The sequence below is a fragment of the Camelina sativa genome, chromosome 19 (genome assembly GCF_000633955.1).
Source record: "Camelina sativa cultivar DH55 chromosome 19, Cs, whole genome shotgun sequence".
Classification (NCBI taxonomy): Eukaryota; Viridiplantae; Streptophyta; class Magnoliopsida; order Brassicales; family Brassicaceae; genus Camelina; species Camelina sativa.
Window position 1 is genome coordinate 1,996,944 of NC_025703.1, and position 16,185 is coordinate 2,013,128.

The 16,185-nt window shown below is 38.4% G+C and overlaps 4 protein-coding genes across 4 annotated transcripts; all 4 read right to left on the reverse strand.

The window, feature by feature from the left end:
• On the reverse strand, window positions 319-3,088 carry LOC104764187 (microtubule-binding protein TANGLED). The gene is made up of 4 exons (XM_010487673.2): window positions 2,459-3,088; window positions 1,997-2,139; window positions 1,853-1,911; window positions 319-1,628 (listed from the first exon to the last, which is right to left on the reverse strand). Exons 1-4 carry the CDS (start codon window positions 2,546-2,548, stop codon window positions 451-453), a joined length of 1,470 nt encoding a protein of 489 aa, XP_010485975.1. The 5' UTR covers window positions 2,549-3,088; the 3' UTR covers window positions 319-450.
• LOC104764190 (pentatricopeptide repeat-containing protein At3g05340) lies at window positions 4,621-8,503 on the reverse strand. The gene is made up of 8 exons (XM_010487675.2): window positions 6,492-8,503; window positions 6,072-6,277; window positions 5,801-5,881; window positions 5,679-5,716; window positions 5,484-5,563; window positions 5,274-5,354; window positions 5,078-5,186; window positions 4,621-4,999 (listed from the first exon to the last, which is right to left on the reverse strand). The coding sequence occupies exons 1-8, from the start codon at window positions 8,464-8,466 to the stop codon at window positions 4,855-4,857; spliced, it is 2,715 nt and encodes a 904-aa protein (XP_010485977.1). The 5' UTR covers window positions 8,467-8,503; the 3' UTR covers window positions 4,621-4,854.
• Window positions 8,554-12,519, reverse strand: LOC104764188 (probable Xaa-Pro aminopeptidase P). The gene is made up of 13 exons (XM_010487674.2): window positions 12,161-12,519; window positions 11,773-11,898; window positions 11,546-11,665; window positions 11,132-11,407; window positions 10,840-11,012; window positions 10,512-10,766; window positions 10,132-10,283; window positions 9,860-10,050; window positions 9,642-9,750; window positions 9,401-9,555; window positions 9,228-9,320; window positions 9,016-9,096; window positions 8,554-8,811 (listed from the first exon to the last, which is right to left on the reverse strand). Exons 1-13 carry the CDS (start codon window positions 12,479-12,481, stop codon window positions 8,737-8,739), a joined length of 2,127 nt encoding a protein of 708 aa, XP_010485976.1. The 5' UTR covers window positions 12,482-12,519; the 3' UTR covers window positions 8,554-8,736.
• Window positions 12,709-15,251, reverse strand: LOC104764191 (receptor like protein 30-like). Its single transcript, XM_010487676.2, has one exon. It carries the CDS (start codon window positions 15,162-15,164, stop codon window positions 12,855-12,857), a length of 2,310 nt encoding a protein of 769 aa, XP_010485978.1. The 5' UTR covers window positions 15,165-15,251; the 3' UTR covers window positions 12,709-12,854.

The following is a 16,185-nucleotide window of genomic DNA, read 5'->3' on the forward strand; positions in this document are numbered from 1 at the left end:
AGAGAGAGAGAGAGAGAGAGAGAGAGAGAGAGAGAGAGAGAGAGCCACATAACAAGTGAACTATCATTTTTGGTCAATATCTAAAATATGATGGAAAAAAAAAAGATTTTTCTAAAGTTAAATTTTCTGACCGAGATTGTTGCATATATTAAAGAAAAAAAAAGTTATCTGTAGGTCTGTTTTGATTTGAATTCATTTTTGGGTTATATGGGTTGTAAAAGTGTGACTCCACTATAACCCAATTGCTTTTGGTATTCATATGAATTTGTGGTTTTTGTGTAAAATACCTCTAATTGATACCTAAAACTACACCCACACTTGAAACAAATACCACTTGATAAATTATTTTTTCCCCCATACGTAATTCTTGACGTTCAAACATCTGAAAGAATAACTTATCAACATCACACAAATTTAAACACATCAGAAATCAAAGAATATCTGATTGAATTACAAAGTAAGTCTTACTAGATTCTCGATTCTCCCCATCGAGAATCTCTTAGGAACCAAAACCGGACGCTGTTTCAATCCACTCACCATCTCATGATGATCATCACACTTGGCCATACTTTTCCTGCTCTTCATTGGAGACACCAGCCTCATCGCTAGTCTCGATGGCGAAAACGACCTCCTGAACTTTGCAGCCGTTGACAGCTTCTGCGACTTGTTCACCCTAGTAGGAGAAATCGAAGCTTTGGGTGACTTCTTATGAAAGTTTCCATTTCTTGCCGGAGAAAGAAATGCTTGAAGCGTGACTCTTTTTGGAGAAATGGACGACTTACGGGCCGAGTTACAGCCATTTCTCGTAGGAGTAAATGATCTTCTGAGCTTAGCAGCTGTTGATAGCTTTGGAGACCTCTTTCCCAAGTTTCTAACAGGAGAAATCGACGCTGTAGGTGACTTCTTTCCAATGGTAACGTTTCTTGTAGGAGAACTGGAACCTCTAGGTGACCTCCGAGCCAAGTTACCGCCATTTCTTGTAGGAGAAACCAAGACCTTAGGTGGGCTCTTGATCTTGACCTGAAACTTAGATGCTGATGTGGGAGGAGATTTGATCAAGAACTTGTGAGGAGTCTCTTTATTGTTCTTGATGCTTGATATCTCATTTCTGGCTATGACCGGAGACATTGTTCTACTGAACTTGGCCTGTTGTGTAGCGGTACCGGAAATAAACAGAGGGTTTGGAAAAAGAACCGCCTTTTTAACCCAAGGTTTGTGCTTTGGTGAAACCCTGTTAGCCAAATGACGAAAGCTATTGTCACCATTTCCCTTGACTTGAACCTTCTCTGCTGTTTTCTGTGGAGAGATGGTTCTGAACACAATTCTTGAGCGAGCCCTTTGTAGAGAAGGAGGATAATCTGATTCTGATCGTCTGTTCTGCTTCTCTCTCTTCCTTCTCGCTTTGATGTTGGTACTGACAGTTTCAGGGTTCTGTTCCCGGGATTTGCGTTGTGTCTCGGGTGTTTTAGGGCCATCGTCTTCTTGTGACATTGTTAATCTCCTGGACTCCCTACTCTTCTTTGGTGCTATGGCATCTACAATGTCTCTTGTGACCTGTGAGGCTTGTAAGATTTCATTTACAGTCTCACCAAGTAGCATTGCTGGGAGTGACAATTTCCTCCAGTCTCCTGTATATATTACACAAAATAAATTATACATTGCACATTCAGTAGAAACTATGACTAACTTGGTGAAAGAAGGAGATTATAATCCAATAACCTAATAACAATTGTACAACATTACCAAACACAATCGATTATCATTTGACAGCCTGTGGTGTGTGTGATCCATTATTATAAATGCATAATGCTTGTGTGTAGATGTTGTGAGAATGATGAGATAGAGCTATTACCTGGTGAGGAAGCTGGAAACTTCCCTACTGGAGATTTCTTATGAGTAGCATTCTTGATCCTACAACAACAATGTAACAAGGTAAGAGTAATGAAAACCTGAATATGGATAATTGAGGTTTTGTTTCTTTTGATTTGTTTTTTACCTTAGAGTTTCTTGCTTGCATCTAAGGCTAGTCTTCAGATAAGTTCTGGTACTTCGAGGGCTAAGGTTCACTCCAGAGACAACTTTGGTACCTCCAGCAATTGTGTATTGTAGCTCTTGCAGTCTTTCCATACATTTGTCAACCTTCACAATTTCATACCAAAATTGACCATAATCAGCTAATGTTAAGATCCCAAATTCTATAATTCATACTCTAATTAACATGAACACATCAAATGAAATAAAGTTATACTATAATTAAAAGAAAGATCTTTTTAAAACTTGGGGCCAGATGATCGAAAGGTTTTTAATTTGCAGTGGGTTCAGTTACTAATTAAAAGCTTAAAACATAGTGGGAAGGAGCCTTAGAACTGGAGCGTTTGCAAATTCTGGAAAGATAACAAAATAATTAAAAGTTGTAAACTTTATGCTAATCTTGTAGTATTAAATTGGAAAAAAATACCTTGCAGATAGTTTCCTTGAGAAGATCTGAGTTGAGAGATGGCACCACCATCGTCACTTTCCTCTGCTTTTGTGGGGTTCTTGCAACCATCTTCTTCTTCTTCTATATAGTTTTCTTGCAATTCTCAGCTACATTAACCCCAAAAAAACAAAATCTCTCTTTGCCCCTAAAAACTGGGTTTCGAAGATTTAAAAAAAGCTCAAACCTTTGTAATTATAAAACCACCCATAAGATCCAACAGCTTCAGGAAACCCAGATCTCTCTTTCTCTCTCTCTATCTCCTTTTCTCGATCTCAATTTCTCTAGAATGTCTTTTTTTTAGGTTACGGACAATAAGATAAACGCGAACTCTCTCTTCGGTTTGGGTTTTGGTTGTCTGTCTATTTGGTGAATGTCTGAACGCAAAGTCAAACAGAGAGGCACGGGAACTGAGAGAGAGAAAGAGAGCGGATAAAGGGGTTTACTTTCGTAACGGATCTTTCGTCATTCATTATTATTTTTTTTTTTTTAAATTTGATATTATTTTGGTCCCAATCCAACGGTCTATTACACTAGTACAATAACGGCTATTTTCTTTTTTGGTTTGGTTTGGTTTGCCAATTCTTCTTGGAAAACAATTACTGAGGCTCCATTGATTTGATTTGGTTTAGTTTGGTTTGGTCCCAATCCAACGGTCTATTACACTACTACAATAGACTATTTTTTTTGGTTTGGTTTGGTTTGGTTGGCCAATTTCTTCTTGGTAAACAATTCTTCTTGCTAAATTGTTTTTGATTAGTTTAACTAATCAAAAACAAGATTATAATCTCCAAAAATAAAGGGAATTTAGTATTATTTTTCTAAAAAAAACAAAATCCAAATTATATACAACCAAACTTTAGCAAGGTAAAAGAGTTATAAAGTGGAATAAACAAGGCTAGATTCGTATGAAACAAAAGGTTTAGCCCATTAGAGCCTCATGATTTCACGGACACCCTATATGATGGGGCGGTGACCATGTTCTCCTAGATAATTTTTCCAGAGTTCGAGTTCCACTTTATGCAATATTGATTTAAATTATAAAATTATATATAAAATGTACATACAATTGTTAATATATTTATTGAGAAATGATTTAAATTATTTGTTTACATGATTACAAATTATGAATTGTGAGAAAGACAATATCTCATTCTAGATTGGCTCACATCATCTTTGAATAGAACATAAGTTGTACAAAAAGTATTGTATCAAATATCCTAATTCTTAGATGTTTGTTCCCTTTCATTTCTATTAATTTTTCAAATAGTTTTTTGAATCTCTATTAACAATGTTGAAGTGCATTTGGCAAAATAACCTTTGATTTTAAGAAATTACATAGTTATCCCTTGAAAATTTGAATAAATAACAAAAAAAAATTGAAGTAAATTTGTAAAAAACTTAATATAAAACCGAGGTTATACTGTTATAGTTTAAAATAGAAATCTGACTATTTTCATAACATATTAAAACTTTTAATTATATCCTTAACAATTAACAATTAAAATAGTAATCAAAGTATAATCATTTAATCCGAAATTAATGCTTAAATTCGATATACTAATATTTCCATAAAATATTATAGCTTTTAATTCTATGATTAACAATAAATATACTAATCAAAATCGAGATCCTTCTAACGCCATAACAAATTACCGGTTTTAATTCTTACGAATTATAAAAATCATACAGCATATTATTAGCATATTTCTTAACTACTTTCTAAATTCTATTAAAAAAATACATAAGTCTTAAAAAAGCGAAAATAAAAAAATACATAAGCTTAATATCGTGGATTTTTTAAAATTCTTCACCAAGGTTATCTCTACTCATTTACATAAAACCTCCTTAAAACACTATAAATATTTTTCATCACATTCAATTCGATAAACACATGCAATGAAAAGGTTAACTATAATATTCATAGATATAGAATTATTACATTACATTATAATACTGTTACATTTCGTAGAAGGATGAGGAGATTGATGATGTGAACCTCACACAAAAGAAAGTGGAGTAAATAAAATGATGGGTGTTAAGATCAAGATTGAGAAGAACTAAGTGATATGTTACTCTGTTTGGGAGTTCAAGTTTTTTTTTGTTTCTTTCATTGAATTTCGTTTCTCATGGCTCTAATTTCCTTTATTTAAGTTTAAAGATTACTCATATAACCAACGGAACAATGTTATCAATCATTGAGCACTTTTATTTTGGTTTTGAACAAAGAAATCAGTCTCTGCACCTGCTTGAAGGCATATTAATAAAGAACAGTATAGCTGCGTTCACTGACGGACTGATCCATTATGTGCTAGGCCAACTAATATCACAGTCATGGAAACTTCATCAACTTCTTCCGTGGACTTAAATGTTCAACTTCAGAACCAGTCTACATGTTTTCCTGAAGATTCAGGTTGTTTCTTTTTTGGCTTCTGGTACCGATTGTTCTCAAACTGAGCTTTGACGATAAGAGCATAGAGAAATTCTGATTCCGCGGAACAATCATAAGGTTTTCCCAAGACACTGGACTTAGGACGAGAAATGAGTATTCACAACCACAGAGAAATATCTCAAGGAGGGTAGAGAGAAGCATATATATACCTGTCAAGTAACTCTTCTAAAATAATTCTCTGTGATGGTGTGACATAATGTATGCAATTTCTCGGGCACTGATTAACTGCAGACTGTACACGGTAATCTTCGCCATGCCCTGATCATATATATACACAGCATAAATTATTAGAAGAAACGGAGCTATATAGAGGGTGAATATGGAGGGAGTAAAAACCATCCGTACCTTGGGGCATTGCTCGAGCTGTTCCAGTTGTATCACATGAGAAGACCTGAGGAGCTGTTTTAAAGCATGGGTACGAACATCCTGAAATTGGAGAGAAACAAGTATACATTCTTAACATAATTTTTAAAAATCTTCTCTCCAAACGATGCTCAAGAAGAATTGGAGCAGCTAAAAGAGCTAAATAAAAAAGAGAGGAAGCAAGTTTGGTACTTTTTCCAACACAGAGGACTTCATTCACAAACACGTCAAGTGCCTCACACTCTGGATGGTCAAAAGGGTACAAGCATTCTCTAGTATGCAATTCACAGAAGAAAAAAAACATTACTTGGTTGTTTTGGGCCGAATTCGAAAATCATTCCTATGTTGTTATTAATAGATTTTGCTAAAAATGTATTATGAGTATACCCTTCAATTATCTCTGACCGGCTATAGTTTGTTAACATCTGCAAAAAAATTAATACTTTTGAGCTACTGTAGTTAAGTTATAGCCAAATCTGCTCACATGGTGTAGAACAAGTTAATGTTACCTCATATGCCTGGATAATGCGACGGATCATAATATCAGAGTTGCTTCTCTCTTTGTTTACATCAGGATGGTATTGTTTCACCTTTGCAAAGCACAAAATAGTCAACAAGACTGATAGATGTGAAAAATCCAAAACTTGAGAAACTAGGAGGGGAAAAACAAAGACAAGTTAAGAGTGTGTCAAGAACAACTCAGAACCCATTAACAAATCGTATCAAAAGGAAATACTTAGCGGAAAGAAAAGTACAGATTAGTGATTATTGGATGCATACTTTCGCACGAAAAGCTGCCTTTAGCTCAGAAGATGAGCAGCTTGGCTCTACGCCAAGTATAGAGTACGGTGAAGAGCTAGAGAGTGGATCTTCTCTGCTTTTCTCTCTGCAACTGGGGATGAATCGCTGAGAATTTGAATTTCTTGAATTGGAGAAGAAAGAGATTCTAGGTACCGAAGCAAATAAACGAAGACCTTCCATTGTATCTCTAACCTTCTCTCTTCCCTAAGTTTGTCCCTTTAAGGATTTAACCGGTGACCAGACAAATGTCCATATATTAAGATAGAGAGACAAAACAGTGAAGCCTCTGTTTCAGCTAGAGAGGTCTTCAACTACCAAAAATCAAACTTTACAAGACTCCATGGATATTCTCTATTCTTGATATGTATATTGAGAGAAGGCTTTAAGGAATTAAGACACTTGTGCCGTTTCTGTCATCTCCTGTATGACAGAGAATAAACCTCTTATCCGGTCTGTAACCTTCGTCCACCATAATCGGAAACAATTCAGACAGAACATCATATATAGCCTCTGCTTGTGGATGTAGTTTGTCCCCAACCACAAAGCTGTGTGTTTTATTCTCAACTTCAATCGAACTTATGCCTGTTTCTTTAGTCACTCCCATTGATTTCATTCTCTTGATCGTCTTCGCCCTCTCCTTCCATTTCCCTCTGGATGAGTAAATGTTGGCCATCAAGATATGGGCTGCTGAGCTATCAGGTGCAGTTTGAATTAACTGTTCAGCTGCATATTCCCCTACTTCTGTTTCACCATGAAAACTACAAGCTCCAAGCAATGCTTGCCAAATTTTATAATCAGGCTTGATAGGCAATGAGTCTATAAAGCTCTTTGCTTCTGTCATAAGACCAGCACGACCAAACATGTCAATAATACAGGCATAATGCTCTGTCCTAGGCTCGATCCCATGGACATCTTGCATCACGTTTAAGAGTTCTCGGCCTTTATCGATCAACCCTACATGGCTACAAGCATGAAGTAGAGATAGAAAGGTAACATCTGTCGGCTTCACGTCTTGTGTAATCATTTCTTCGTATAGATTCAAGGCAGCTAATCCATGACCATGGCGAGCAAACGCTGCAATTATCGAGTTCCATGAAACATAGTTCCTCTTAGGCATACGTCTAAAGACAGTTAGTGAATCAGTCAGATCTCCACATTTTGAGTACATATTAATGAGTCCATTGTTGACAAAGGTGTTACCGGAGAATTTTCGTTTGATAACCAAAGAATGCAGTTGCTTGCCTAGACCCAGAGAATGATCGACAAACGAAACTCCAAGAACAGCTGAGACTACATTTGCATCAATCTCTACACCAGCTTGAAGCATTCTAATGAAGAACTGTATAGCTTCTTCCTCTGACCCATTTTGTGCAAAACCAACTAATATCACAGTCATGGAAACTTCATCAACTTCTTCAGTGGACTCAAAAATCTTCCACGCATCTTCAATGCTTCCACATTTAGAGTACATATCCATTAGCGCACTCTCAACGCATAATTCTGATTCAATCCCAAATTTCCACAAAAGGGCATGAATCTGTTGCCCTTCCACCACCCTCTGTGAGCCAGAACAAGCAGCCAGAGCACTCAAATAAGTTACTGAGTTTGGATGGACCAATCCTCTACGCATCAAACTAAACAGTCTTAGACCATCTTCATGTAACTCATTCTCTATCAGACCCGAAACCACAGCTGTCCATGTGATGACATTTCTATGTGATGCCATCTCATCAAAAACCCGTCTCGCAGAAACCGAACACCCACATTTGAAATAGGATGTGATCAGTTTGTTCCCCACAGATATGTCCTTGTCATAATAGCCACTTAAAACTGCTAAAGCGTGGATCATCTTGGTCACCAAACAAAACTCTGGCGTAACACAAACTGATAAAACAATCGTCAAGGTCGCTTGATCAAACCCACCAGACCCAAGCATTCGTTTAAGCAATACAAAACCAGACTCGGTCTCTCTGTTCCTCAGAAACCCGTAAAACAGTATATTCTGCGAGATAACATCTCTTATGGGCATTTCGTCGAACAACTGGAGCGCATCAACTAACTTCCCACATTTCACATACTGAGAAAGCAAAGAGTTCCAAACGACAAGAGCGTTTCGATGGATGTCAGCATCTACAGGCTCGAAAAATTCAGGATTCTTGATAATGGAAGCATGGAGACAAGGACCCAGATGAGGAAACCAGCCTTCTCTGCCGCAGATGGATAAGAGAAGGCTCATATCGACATGATTGAGGAGAAAAGTGGAGACTTGATAACTTGGGCTTTGCCGGATTAGGAGTTTCGAAGGGCACAAAACGGTAGACAAGCAAAGAGGAAGGTGAGAGGTCAGTTTCTGAATCATCCATCTCGAATTCATTCGCCAATAGTTTGGGATAGAAATTTCAGTTTTTAAGAGGTTGGGTTGAATTTAGCTTCTGGAAGAGATGCTTATGCAATTTGAGAATATTAGTAAAAGTTGGGACTTTTTTTTTGTGTGTAAAATACAGGAAATAGGATAGATCATATTTCTCTGTTTGTAATTTACACACACGAATACACGATCAATATAAAAGGAGCAGATTCTGGTTATAATCCTTAAGGATCAAGTCTTAGTTTGCAGGTGGAAACAACACTTGGCGGGGTTTGATCATGGTTTGGCTAACGGTCTTGTGTTGTTCCAGAGCCACTGCTGAGTTGAAGAACCTTCCAATAATGGTGAAACCTGCCAAAGAAATATTACCCGGTTCATAAAACTGCAGCTGTATGTAAAAGACTTTGATCTATTTCGCTAATAAGACAATCAAAGCCACGTTTCCTTTTTATGTGTTGATATGCCTTGCTTCGAAGGCACATGCAGGCCTTGTGTCTTAGACTCATCTACTTGTCTTTTGGAGAAGGTAAGTCAAAAGTAGTTTTGTGGACTAACCTTTTCCCAGACTTCCGCGTGGTAACTATTCAGCCAGTCAATCTCAGTATCAGATAGCAAAGAAACATCAACCATTTTTGCCTGCAAGGTTTGGTGAGTGAGAAATGTGTGAGATCAAATGCAAGGACAGGCGAAAAGCTAGAAGAAAACCAGAAGGTTCCTCTGACCAAATGAATGCGAGTTAGATCAGACGAATGGGGATCACTCCATACCTGAATGGGGAAGAATGTAAGCTTCTCAAATCCAAGGTATGTAACTCCACCAAAGCGGTTTGGTGTTTCAGCATCTCTCACATGAAGGAGATTCTGCAAAAGCAGACCATACAATTGTTAACTAATCTTATATATCTTATAAAGACTGTCATGGACTGGTGACCAAGTCGCACCTCAATTCGGATCCCAAATGCATGATCTTCATAATATCCAGGTTCATTGCTTACTATCATGCCATTCTGGAGAGGGTTCATGTTTCCATACCGAAAACTAATACTTTGAGGACCTTCATGCACATTGAGTGCAGCCCCTACGCCGTGTCCAGTCCCTGTTAGGCAGAAAAAATATCAGATCAGCATGAGTTCCTGACAAAAAGTTGTTCGTGAAGAAAGGTCAAAAGATCGAATAAAGTACCATGGCGGTAATCAAGTCCAATCTTCCACAGAGAAGAGCGTGCAAACCCATCTAATACAAAACCAGGAGTACCTTCTGGGAACACGGCTTGATCAAGAGCTATATGACCCTACAACCAAAAAACCAATCAGACAGCAACCCACACAGGTTTGTCTGTTCAAGATAGGTAATCAATGGTCATCAAAAATGATGGGAAAAAGATGAGCCAAATCTCCCACCTGCAAAACTCGAGTGAAACATTCTTTTTCTCGTGTAGAAGGTTCACTAAAATGTACTGTTCTTGTGATGTCTGTTGTTCCATCAACATATTGAGCGCCACTATCCAGCAAAAAAAGTTTTTTAGGGTCTACACGACTGCAGCTCTCTGGCTCGGGTTTATAGTGTATAATAGCACCATTTGCACCGGAACCTGCAAGAGTAATTTGAGGAAAGGAATGCATATCACTCACTGAGTGTATATTGACTATGTGGAAGGTGACAATAATCATACCACTTATTGTATCGAAGCTTGTATCCATAAAACCATCTTGCAGTGAACGAAATTCAAGGAGCCTGTCAGCCACATCTACCTCTGTTAGGTTTGCATTCTTATGCACTTCTTCTTCCAGCCAAGCCCAGAAATGAGCTAGAGCAGCAGCATCTCTGCATAAAATAAGTGGTGAGCCAAAGACATTTCACATACAAAAGAAAAAAGAAACCAAAATTTTCCAGAAATGAGCTACAGCAGCAGCATATCTCCATATAAATTTGGTCAACCTAAGTTATTTAGCATTTGAAAGTACAAAAGAAACCAAAATCTTCAAGAGGAAACTTGAATACGTTAAAGGCGGATGGATTAGGGAAAGATGGTATTGCAATGGGGTTCTCTACCTCAAGTGAGAGTTCTTCATTCCCTGTAGCTCGGCGTCATTTTTAATGGCCTTTGCCCACGAAATAGGAGATTGCATGTAGATGCCAGAGGGATTCGCAATATATCCGCTGGAGCTATCAGTAAATTTAGGCTTAGCTCTTTCTTCGCTTTCAGAATTCCTCGAATATCTTTCACACGCAGATTTGTAGGTACTAATGATAGCTACGTTGAGGGATGATGGATCCATCAGAAGCTGAGCTCCACGTGCTGCCAGACTGAGAAAACTCAAAGTGAGGTAGATTCCTTTTTCTGAAGCTTATAAATGAACATGTACAATCAATTTCTTACCTATCTATTTCTTGAAGAATAGAATCGTAAGGTCTAAGTTCGATCCCTGCGTTTTTCAGATGATCTTTTACCTCCGCCGTAACTTTAGAACTATCTATAAAGAGATGGGCTTGGTCAACCTCTACAATCAGATATGCGTACATTACAGGTGAATGTGGAACATCGCTCCCTCTCTGCAATCAGCAAAAGCACAATACAACATCAATAAATTGGGACCTAAGTGAAGAATAAGCCGAGATTAGTGGCACAAAACTAACAAATTCAAAGGTAAGGTGCTAATCTAGAGTATTACCAGATTAAGCACCCATGCAATCTCATCAAGCATGGATATCACAATGGCAGATGCGCCAGCATCCATAATTTGATTCCTCAGAGTCAACAATTTTGAGGCCACATCGACACCAGCATACTTCAAGTCATGTATCCTTATTTGTTTGCTTGGAGGCTTTGGCCTTGAGTCCTTCCATATCTCATCCACAAGATTTACATTGTACAAGTAAACCAACTGATGATTCTTTTTCGCTATAACCTCCTTCAATTCCTCAGCAGCATCGGCGGAAAAAAGAAACTGCTCCCTTCATGAATTCCAAAGTATTGTAAATACAAATCATAAACTACAAATATTGAAGCTATCTAAGTATGAATACCAGATGAAATACAAAGGACAAAAGGAAACACATATTAGAAGGATTAAATAGTAGCTTACAGGGTCAATACCAACTCTTCCACCAGGAGCCAAAACATCAGCTACCCATTCACTTGCCGTGGGGACTCCTGGATTACCAGCACGCATGAGACTCCAACTTGAGTTCAACTGCTTCTCCGCCTTTGATACAATTAATTGCAGCGAATGTAGATAAGAAACCTCACATTTCCTTTCAAATGTATCTACAAGATAGAAATCAAAAGGATGAATATGATAAAGAAAAAAACCTGAAGAAAATAGCGGCCATCTGTCCACAGAGCTGCCTTGTCCTTGGTGACAATAGCGGTACCAGCACTTCCGGTAAATCCTGATAGATAAGCCCTCCTCGCATAGCACTCTGCGATGAACTCGCTCTAGTACAAATATGACAACAAAATCACACTCAAGCCATGAAACATCCACGCAGTTTATGTATACATTTAGAAGAAGAAATATAAATTTGTGACTTTCCCATAAGATCCTAAGCTCTCCTATGATGTAAAATTCACCGAAACAACTCAAATAACCTCAAAAGAGCAACACATTACTAAAACCAATTTAACGAAAACAGGAGCAAAGCTAATTTCATGAATTCCAAACACAATTTATCATTGAAAGAACAGGTTAAAAGAGAACCTGATGTGCATCTTGTGAAGGTATGACGTAGGCATCGATTCCAACACCCGGATCAGAGAACAGCCGCCGGATCGAGGTAAGCTTTTCGTCAACGACTACTTTGGTTTGAGCTTTACGAATCTCTTTGGAAGACTTTGCGGTGAAGGAGGAAGAATTGCTGCTACTAGCATGACACCTTACGCCAAAAGGGGGTTTATACAGTAATTTCCGGTTGATCAAAGGGAGCGAACTGAAATTGCGGAGGAACGGAGAGTGAGAGTAACGTGAGGTGAACAAAACGAGACGAGTCAGAGACGGCGACGAAAGAGTTAGAGGAATCATCGCCGGCGATATAAGCAGGAGAATCACCACAAGACTGAGAGAAGATAGATTACTTTTTGTTATGTATATTTAGAGAGAATTGTAAAACAGTCCCCGTATTATTAAAAATCTTAAAAAATATGCATAACTAAAGATAATTGCATAACAACCCCCACACTAGTCCAATTTTTTTATAAAAAAAACTTGAATTTCCCAAGGCACAAGGCAGCAGCACCAATAGTGACGAGTGAGAAAAGCAACAATCTTTGGATATGAAATGAAGCACGAGTTGGAGATTTTATCTTCTGATCAGATTCCACGAAAGCATTTTATTACAATACCAAAAGGTAAAAAATTACAAACACAAAGAACATATTATTAGAGATGATGGTGTTCAACGAGCACTTTTGATGACTACTGATCTCCGCTTGTTACGACGGAACTTTTCCATGAACCACTCGTGTTTGTGTGAAGCAAAGATATGTCCAACAACTAATCCACAGAACACACCAGGTCCGTAGGCTATAGCAGCTGCTATCCAGTTAATCACTTGTTCTTTTGGTTCCGACAGTTCCTTGGATTCTCGTGGTGTAGAATTCGGGGCATGAGCTTTGCCACAGATTTTCTCGAGTCCGGAGAGCTTGAGGTTGTCCATGAATATAGAACAGTTTTGGCTTTGAAACTGTGTGCCTTGTGGGACTGGACCTTCGAGAAGGTTGTGGGAGAAGTTCATCGTTGAAAGAAAAGAGAGGCTACCAAGATCTCGAGGAATGTGACCTGACAACTGATTACGAGACACGTCTAACGTCTCGAGGTTTGTCAAATTTGCCAATGCTTGAGGGATGTTTCCAGTGAATGCGTTGCCTGACAAGTTGAGAAGACGCAGTTCCATCAACAAACCAATGGACTCAGGTATATTCCCATTAAATCTGTTTCCAGAGAAGTCAATGGCTCTGAAGGAGTATGGGATCTTTAAGAACTCTGTCTCTACTCCTTTATATATCATAGTCATCGAATTACTATGGCTGAACTCTGGCCCGTCCTCCCCCATGTACAAATCCTCCGTACCTAGATCAGAGCCCTCAGATGTCACCATCTCACGCCAATTGGAGAAATACAAAGGTGACAAAGTTCCACTGAAACCATTCTGTGATATATCGATGAACCTCAAATGTTGAAACCCAAGAGATACGTGGTCATGATATAAAGAACCGTGGAACGCATTAGACCTGAGGATGAGGACACGTAACGATGGCAGAGAAGCCAACCATGATGGAAAAGTGTCATTGATTCTGTTGCTTCCCACATTCACAAGTTCAATATAAGTGCAATTCATCAGTGATTTTGGAAGTTTTCCTTCCAACAGGTTGAAGCTAACGTCAACTGATCCTAACATGCTAGCATTGACAAATACGTCTGGAAGGATCCCGCTGAAGCTGTTGTTACGTAGAACAAGCCCTTTAAGCCAATAAGTTGAATTTTTAAAACAAGGAGGGATTGAGCCGTTGAAGAGATTGTTGGACAAATCCAAGAACTTAAAGAACCTTTGGTTACAGATCCATTGCGGAAATGGTCCTCCAAGTGAATTCGAACCAAGATCCAACTCAAACAGTGCTTCTCGGCCGGAAGATGATGATGGCTTTCCAAAACTGTTGAAAGAATTGTGGGAAAGTCTCACTGTTATCAATCCACATAAGCAACCTGGTACTTGGCCTTGTAACTTATTGTTTGAAAGCATAAGATGCTGGAGGTTGACTAACTTTGATATTGAAGTTGGGATTGTCCCAACTAAGTTGTTATGGCTGATATCTAGTAAAATGAGACTCTGAATCTCAGATACAGATTCAGGGATTGGACCATCGAATTTGTTATTAGCAAGGTATATATCCGAAAGCCTAGACGATGAAGATATGTTCCCAAACTTTATAGGTCCCCTGAACTGGTTTCCTTCCAAATCAAAATACTGTAACGAAGGAATCGTGAACAAAGACGTAGGAAAAGTCCCGGAAAAAGAATTCTCACGCACGAGAAAATATTCCAAGTTGTGGAGTCTACTCATATCAGATGGAAGCGTGGATTTAACGTGGTTAGAGGCAATGTTTAAAAAGGACAAGCTGGTTAGATTTGGTAGTACGAAAGGGAAATTTTCCAATGTAAATAGGTTGTTTGAGATGTCTAGAGTAGACAGCTTTGTGAAATTGGCAAATGAAGTAGGAATATTACCACTAAAGCTGTTATCAGAAAGTAAAAGGTCTCTAAGTTGGTTTAGGTTACTGATTGAAGCAAGAACTTCACCTGACAGTTGATTACTCGAAAGGTCAAGGTGCGTGAGACGAGAAAGGTTTCCTAGTGAAGAAGTAATCTCTCCATAGAGATGGCAATCACTAAGAGTTAGGTTCTTAAGTTGTTGGAGTTTGAAAAGACCACTATTTGGTTTCAAAGGATTGTTAAGAAGGACATTACCAAGGTCAAGTGAAATCACCTCGCCAGATCTAGCATCGCACGTGACACCACTCCAAAGACAGCAATCACTACTCTGGTTCCATGAGCTTAACGATGGAGCCGGAAACTCGTGTTTGAACTCGAGAAGAGCATCCCTTTGGTCAAGACGGCAATAGTGAAGCTTAGGAGATGCTGCAAGAGTGTGTAGAACGAGGGAACACAAGAGAAAGAAAACAATACCAGAAGGGCTTGGAATCATCATTCTTGTAGTTTGTTTTGTAACAAAAACTATGGTGTCTGGTTTCTTGGTCTGGTCTTTCTTTAAAGAGAAAGAAAACAAAACTCAATTGTAAAAAAGCTATCTAATAGACTTATCTATCATCACCTACCTAATTCGCTCTCTATAGCCAATGATGTGTGCCACTTGCGCCAAACTTGTCCCCACTTATTAGACAAATATTGACTCCGCTAACACAGTCTAAAAGACTAAAAGTGTCTTCTTACTTTATCTGTTGCTAACTTTTCCAAATTACATGAACTGATTCAACTATCAATGCTTACGGAAGTTTTCACTCTTCTTGGTACTTCTCCCAGTTTTATTTACCCTGCAGCAGAGACCAAAATACTCGGACTCTCGGAGTACTCACTTCCCACATTCTTAAAAAAGCTGTGTGAGAGAGGGGTGTCTATAAACTAGTTTCAATTGAACAAATCTTACTACTGATTCCTTGGCGAGTTCCTAGTCATCGTGACTATTCTAGTCCCGGTCGGATCTTCGCCGTCGACCGTTTTTTTTGCGGCCATGGAACCGCCTCTCTAATCTGAACTTTGAGAGGGGCTATTGCAATATATGTTATGGCTTTTTAATTGGGCTTTGTAATAAGCCCAATATAGTATCATCAGTTCGATTCGCCCGTTTATTTAAGTAAAAAGTCTACCTTATTAGAGAGATCTTCAAGAGATTGATTGTTTTTTTTACCTTCTCAATATTAAAAAAAAAAAAAAAAATCTTGTATGTTTTTCAAATATGATCCTGTGCTGCCGATACCAGAATCACAACGAGTGAAACGAAAACAATCTAACGATGTAAAGATCATTAAAATCCACGTGGACGTTCGAGATGACACATGTACTAGCTTCTGATACTCAAAAAAAAAAAGTGAGAAATCGGGAAGGAGGCTTTATTTGGCTGAAGACGTCCATATGGTGTATTCAAGTTTCGCGGCAACACAACACACTACAACACACCTCTTCCTTCTTTCTCATTATCTTTCTCTCTCTCC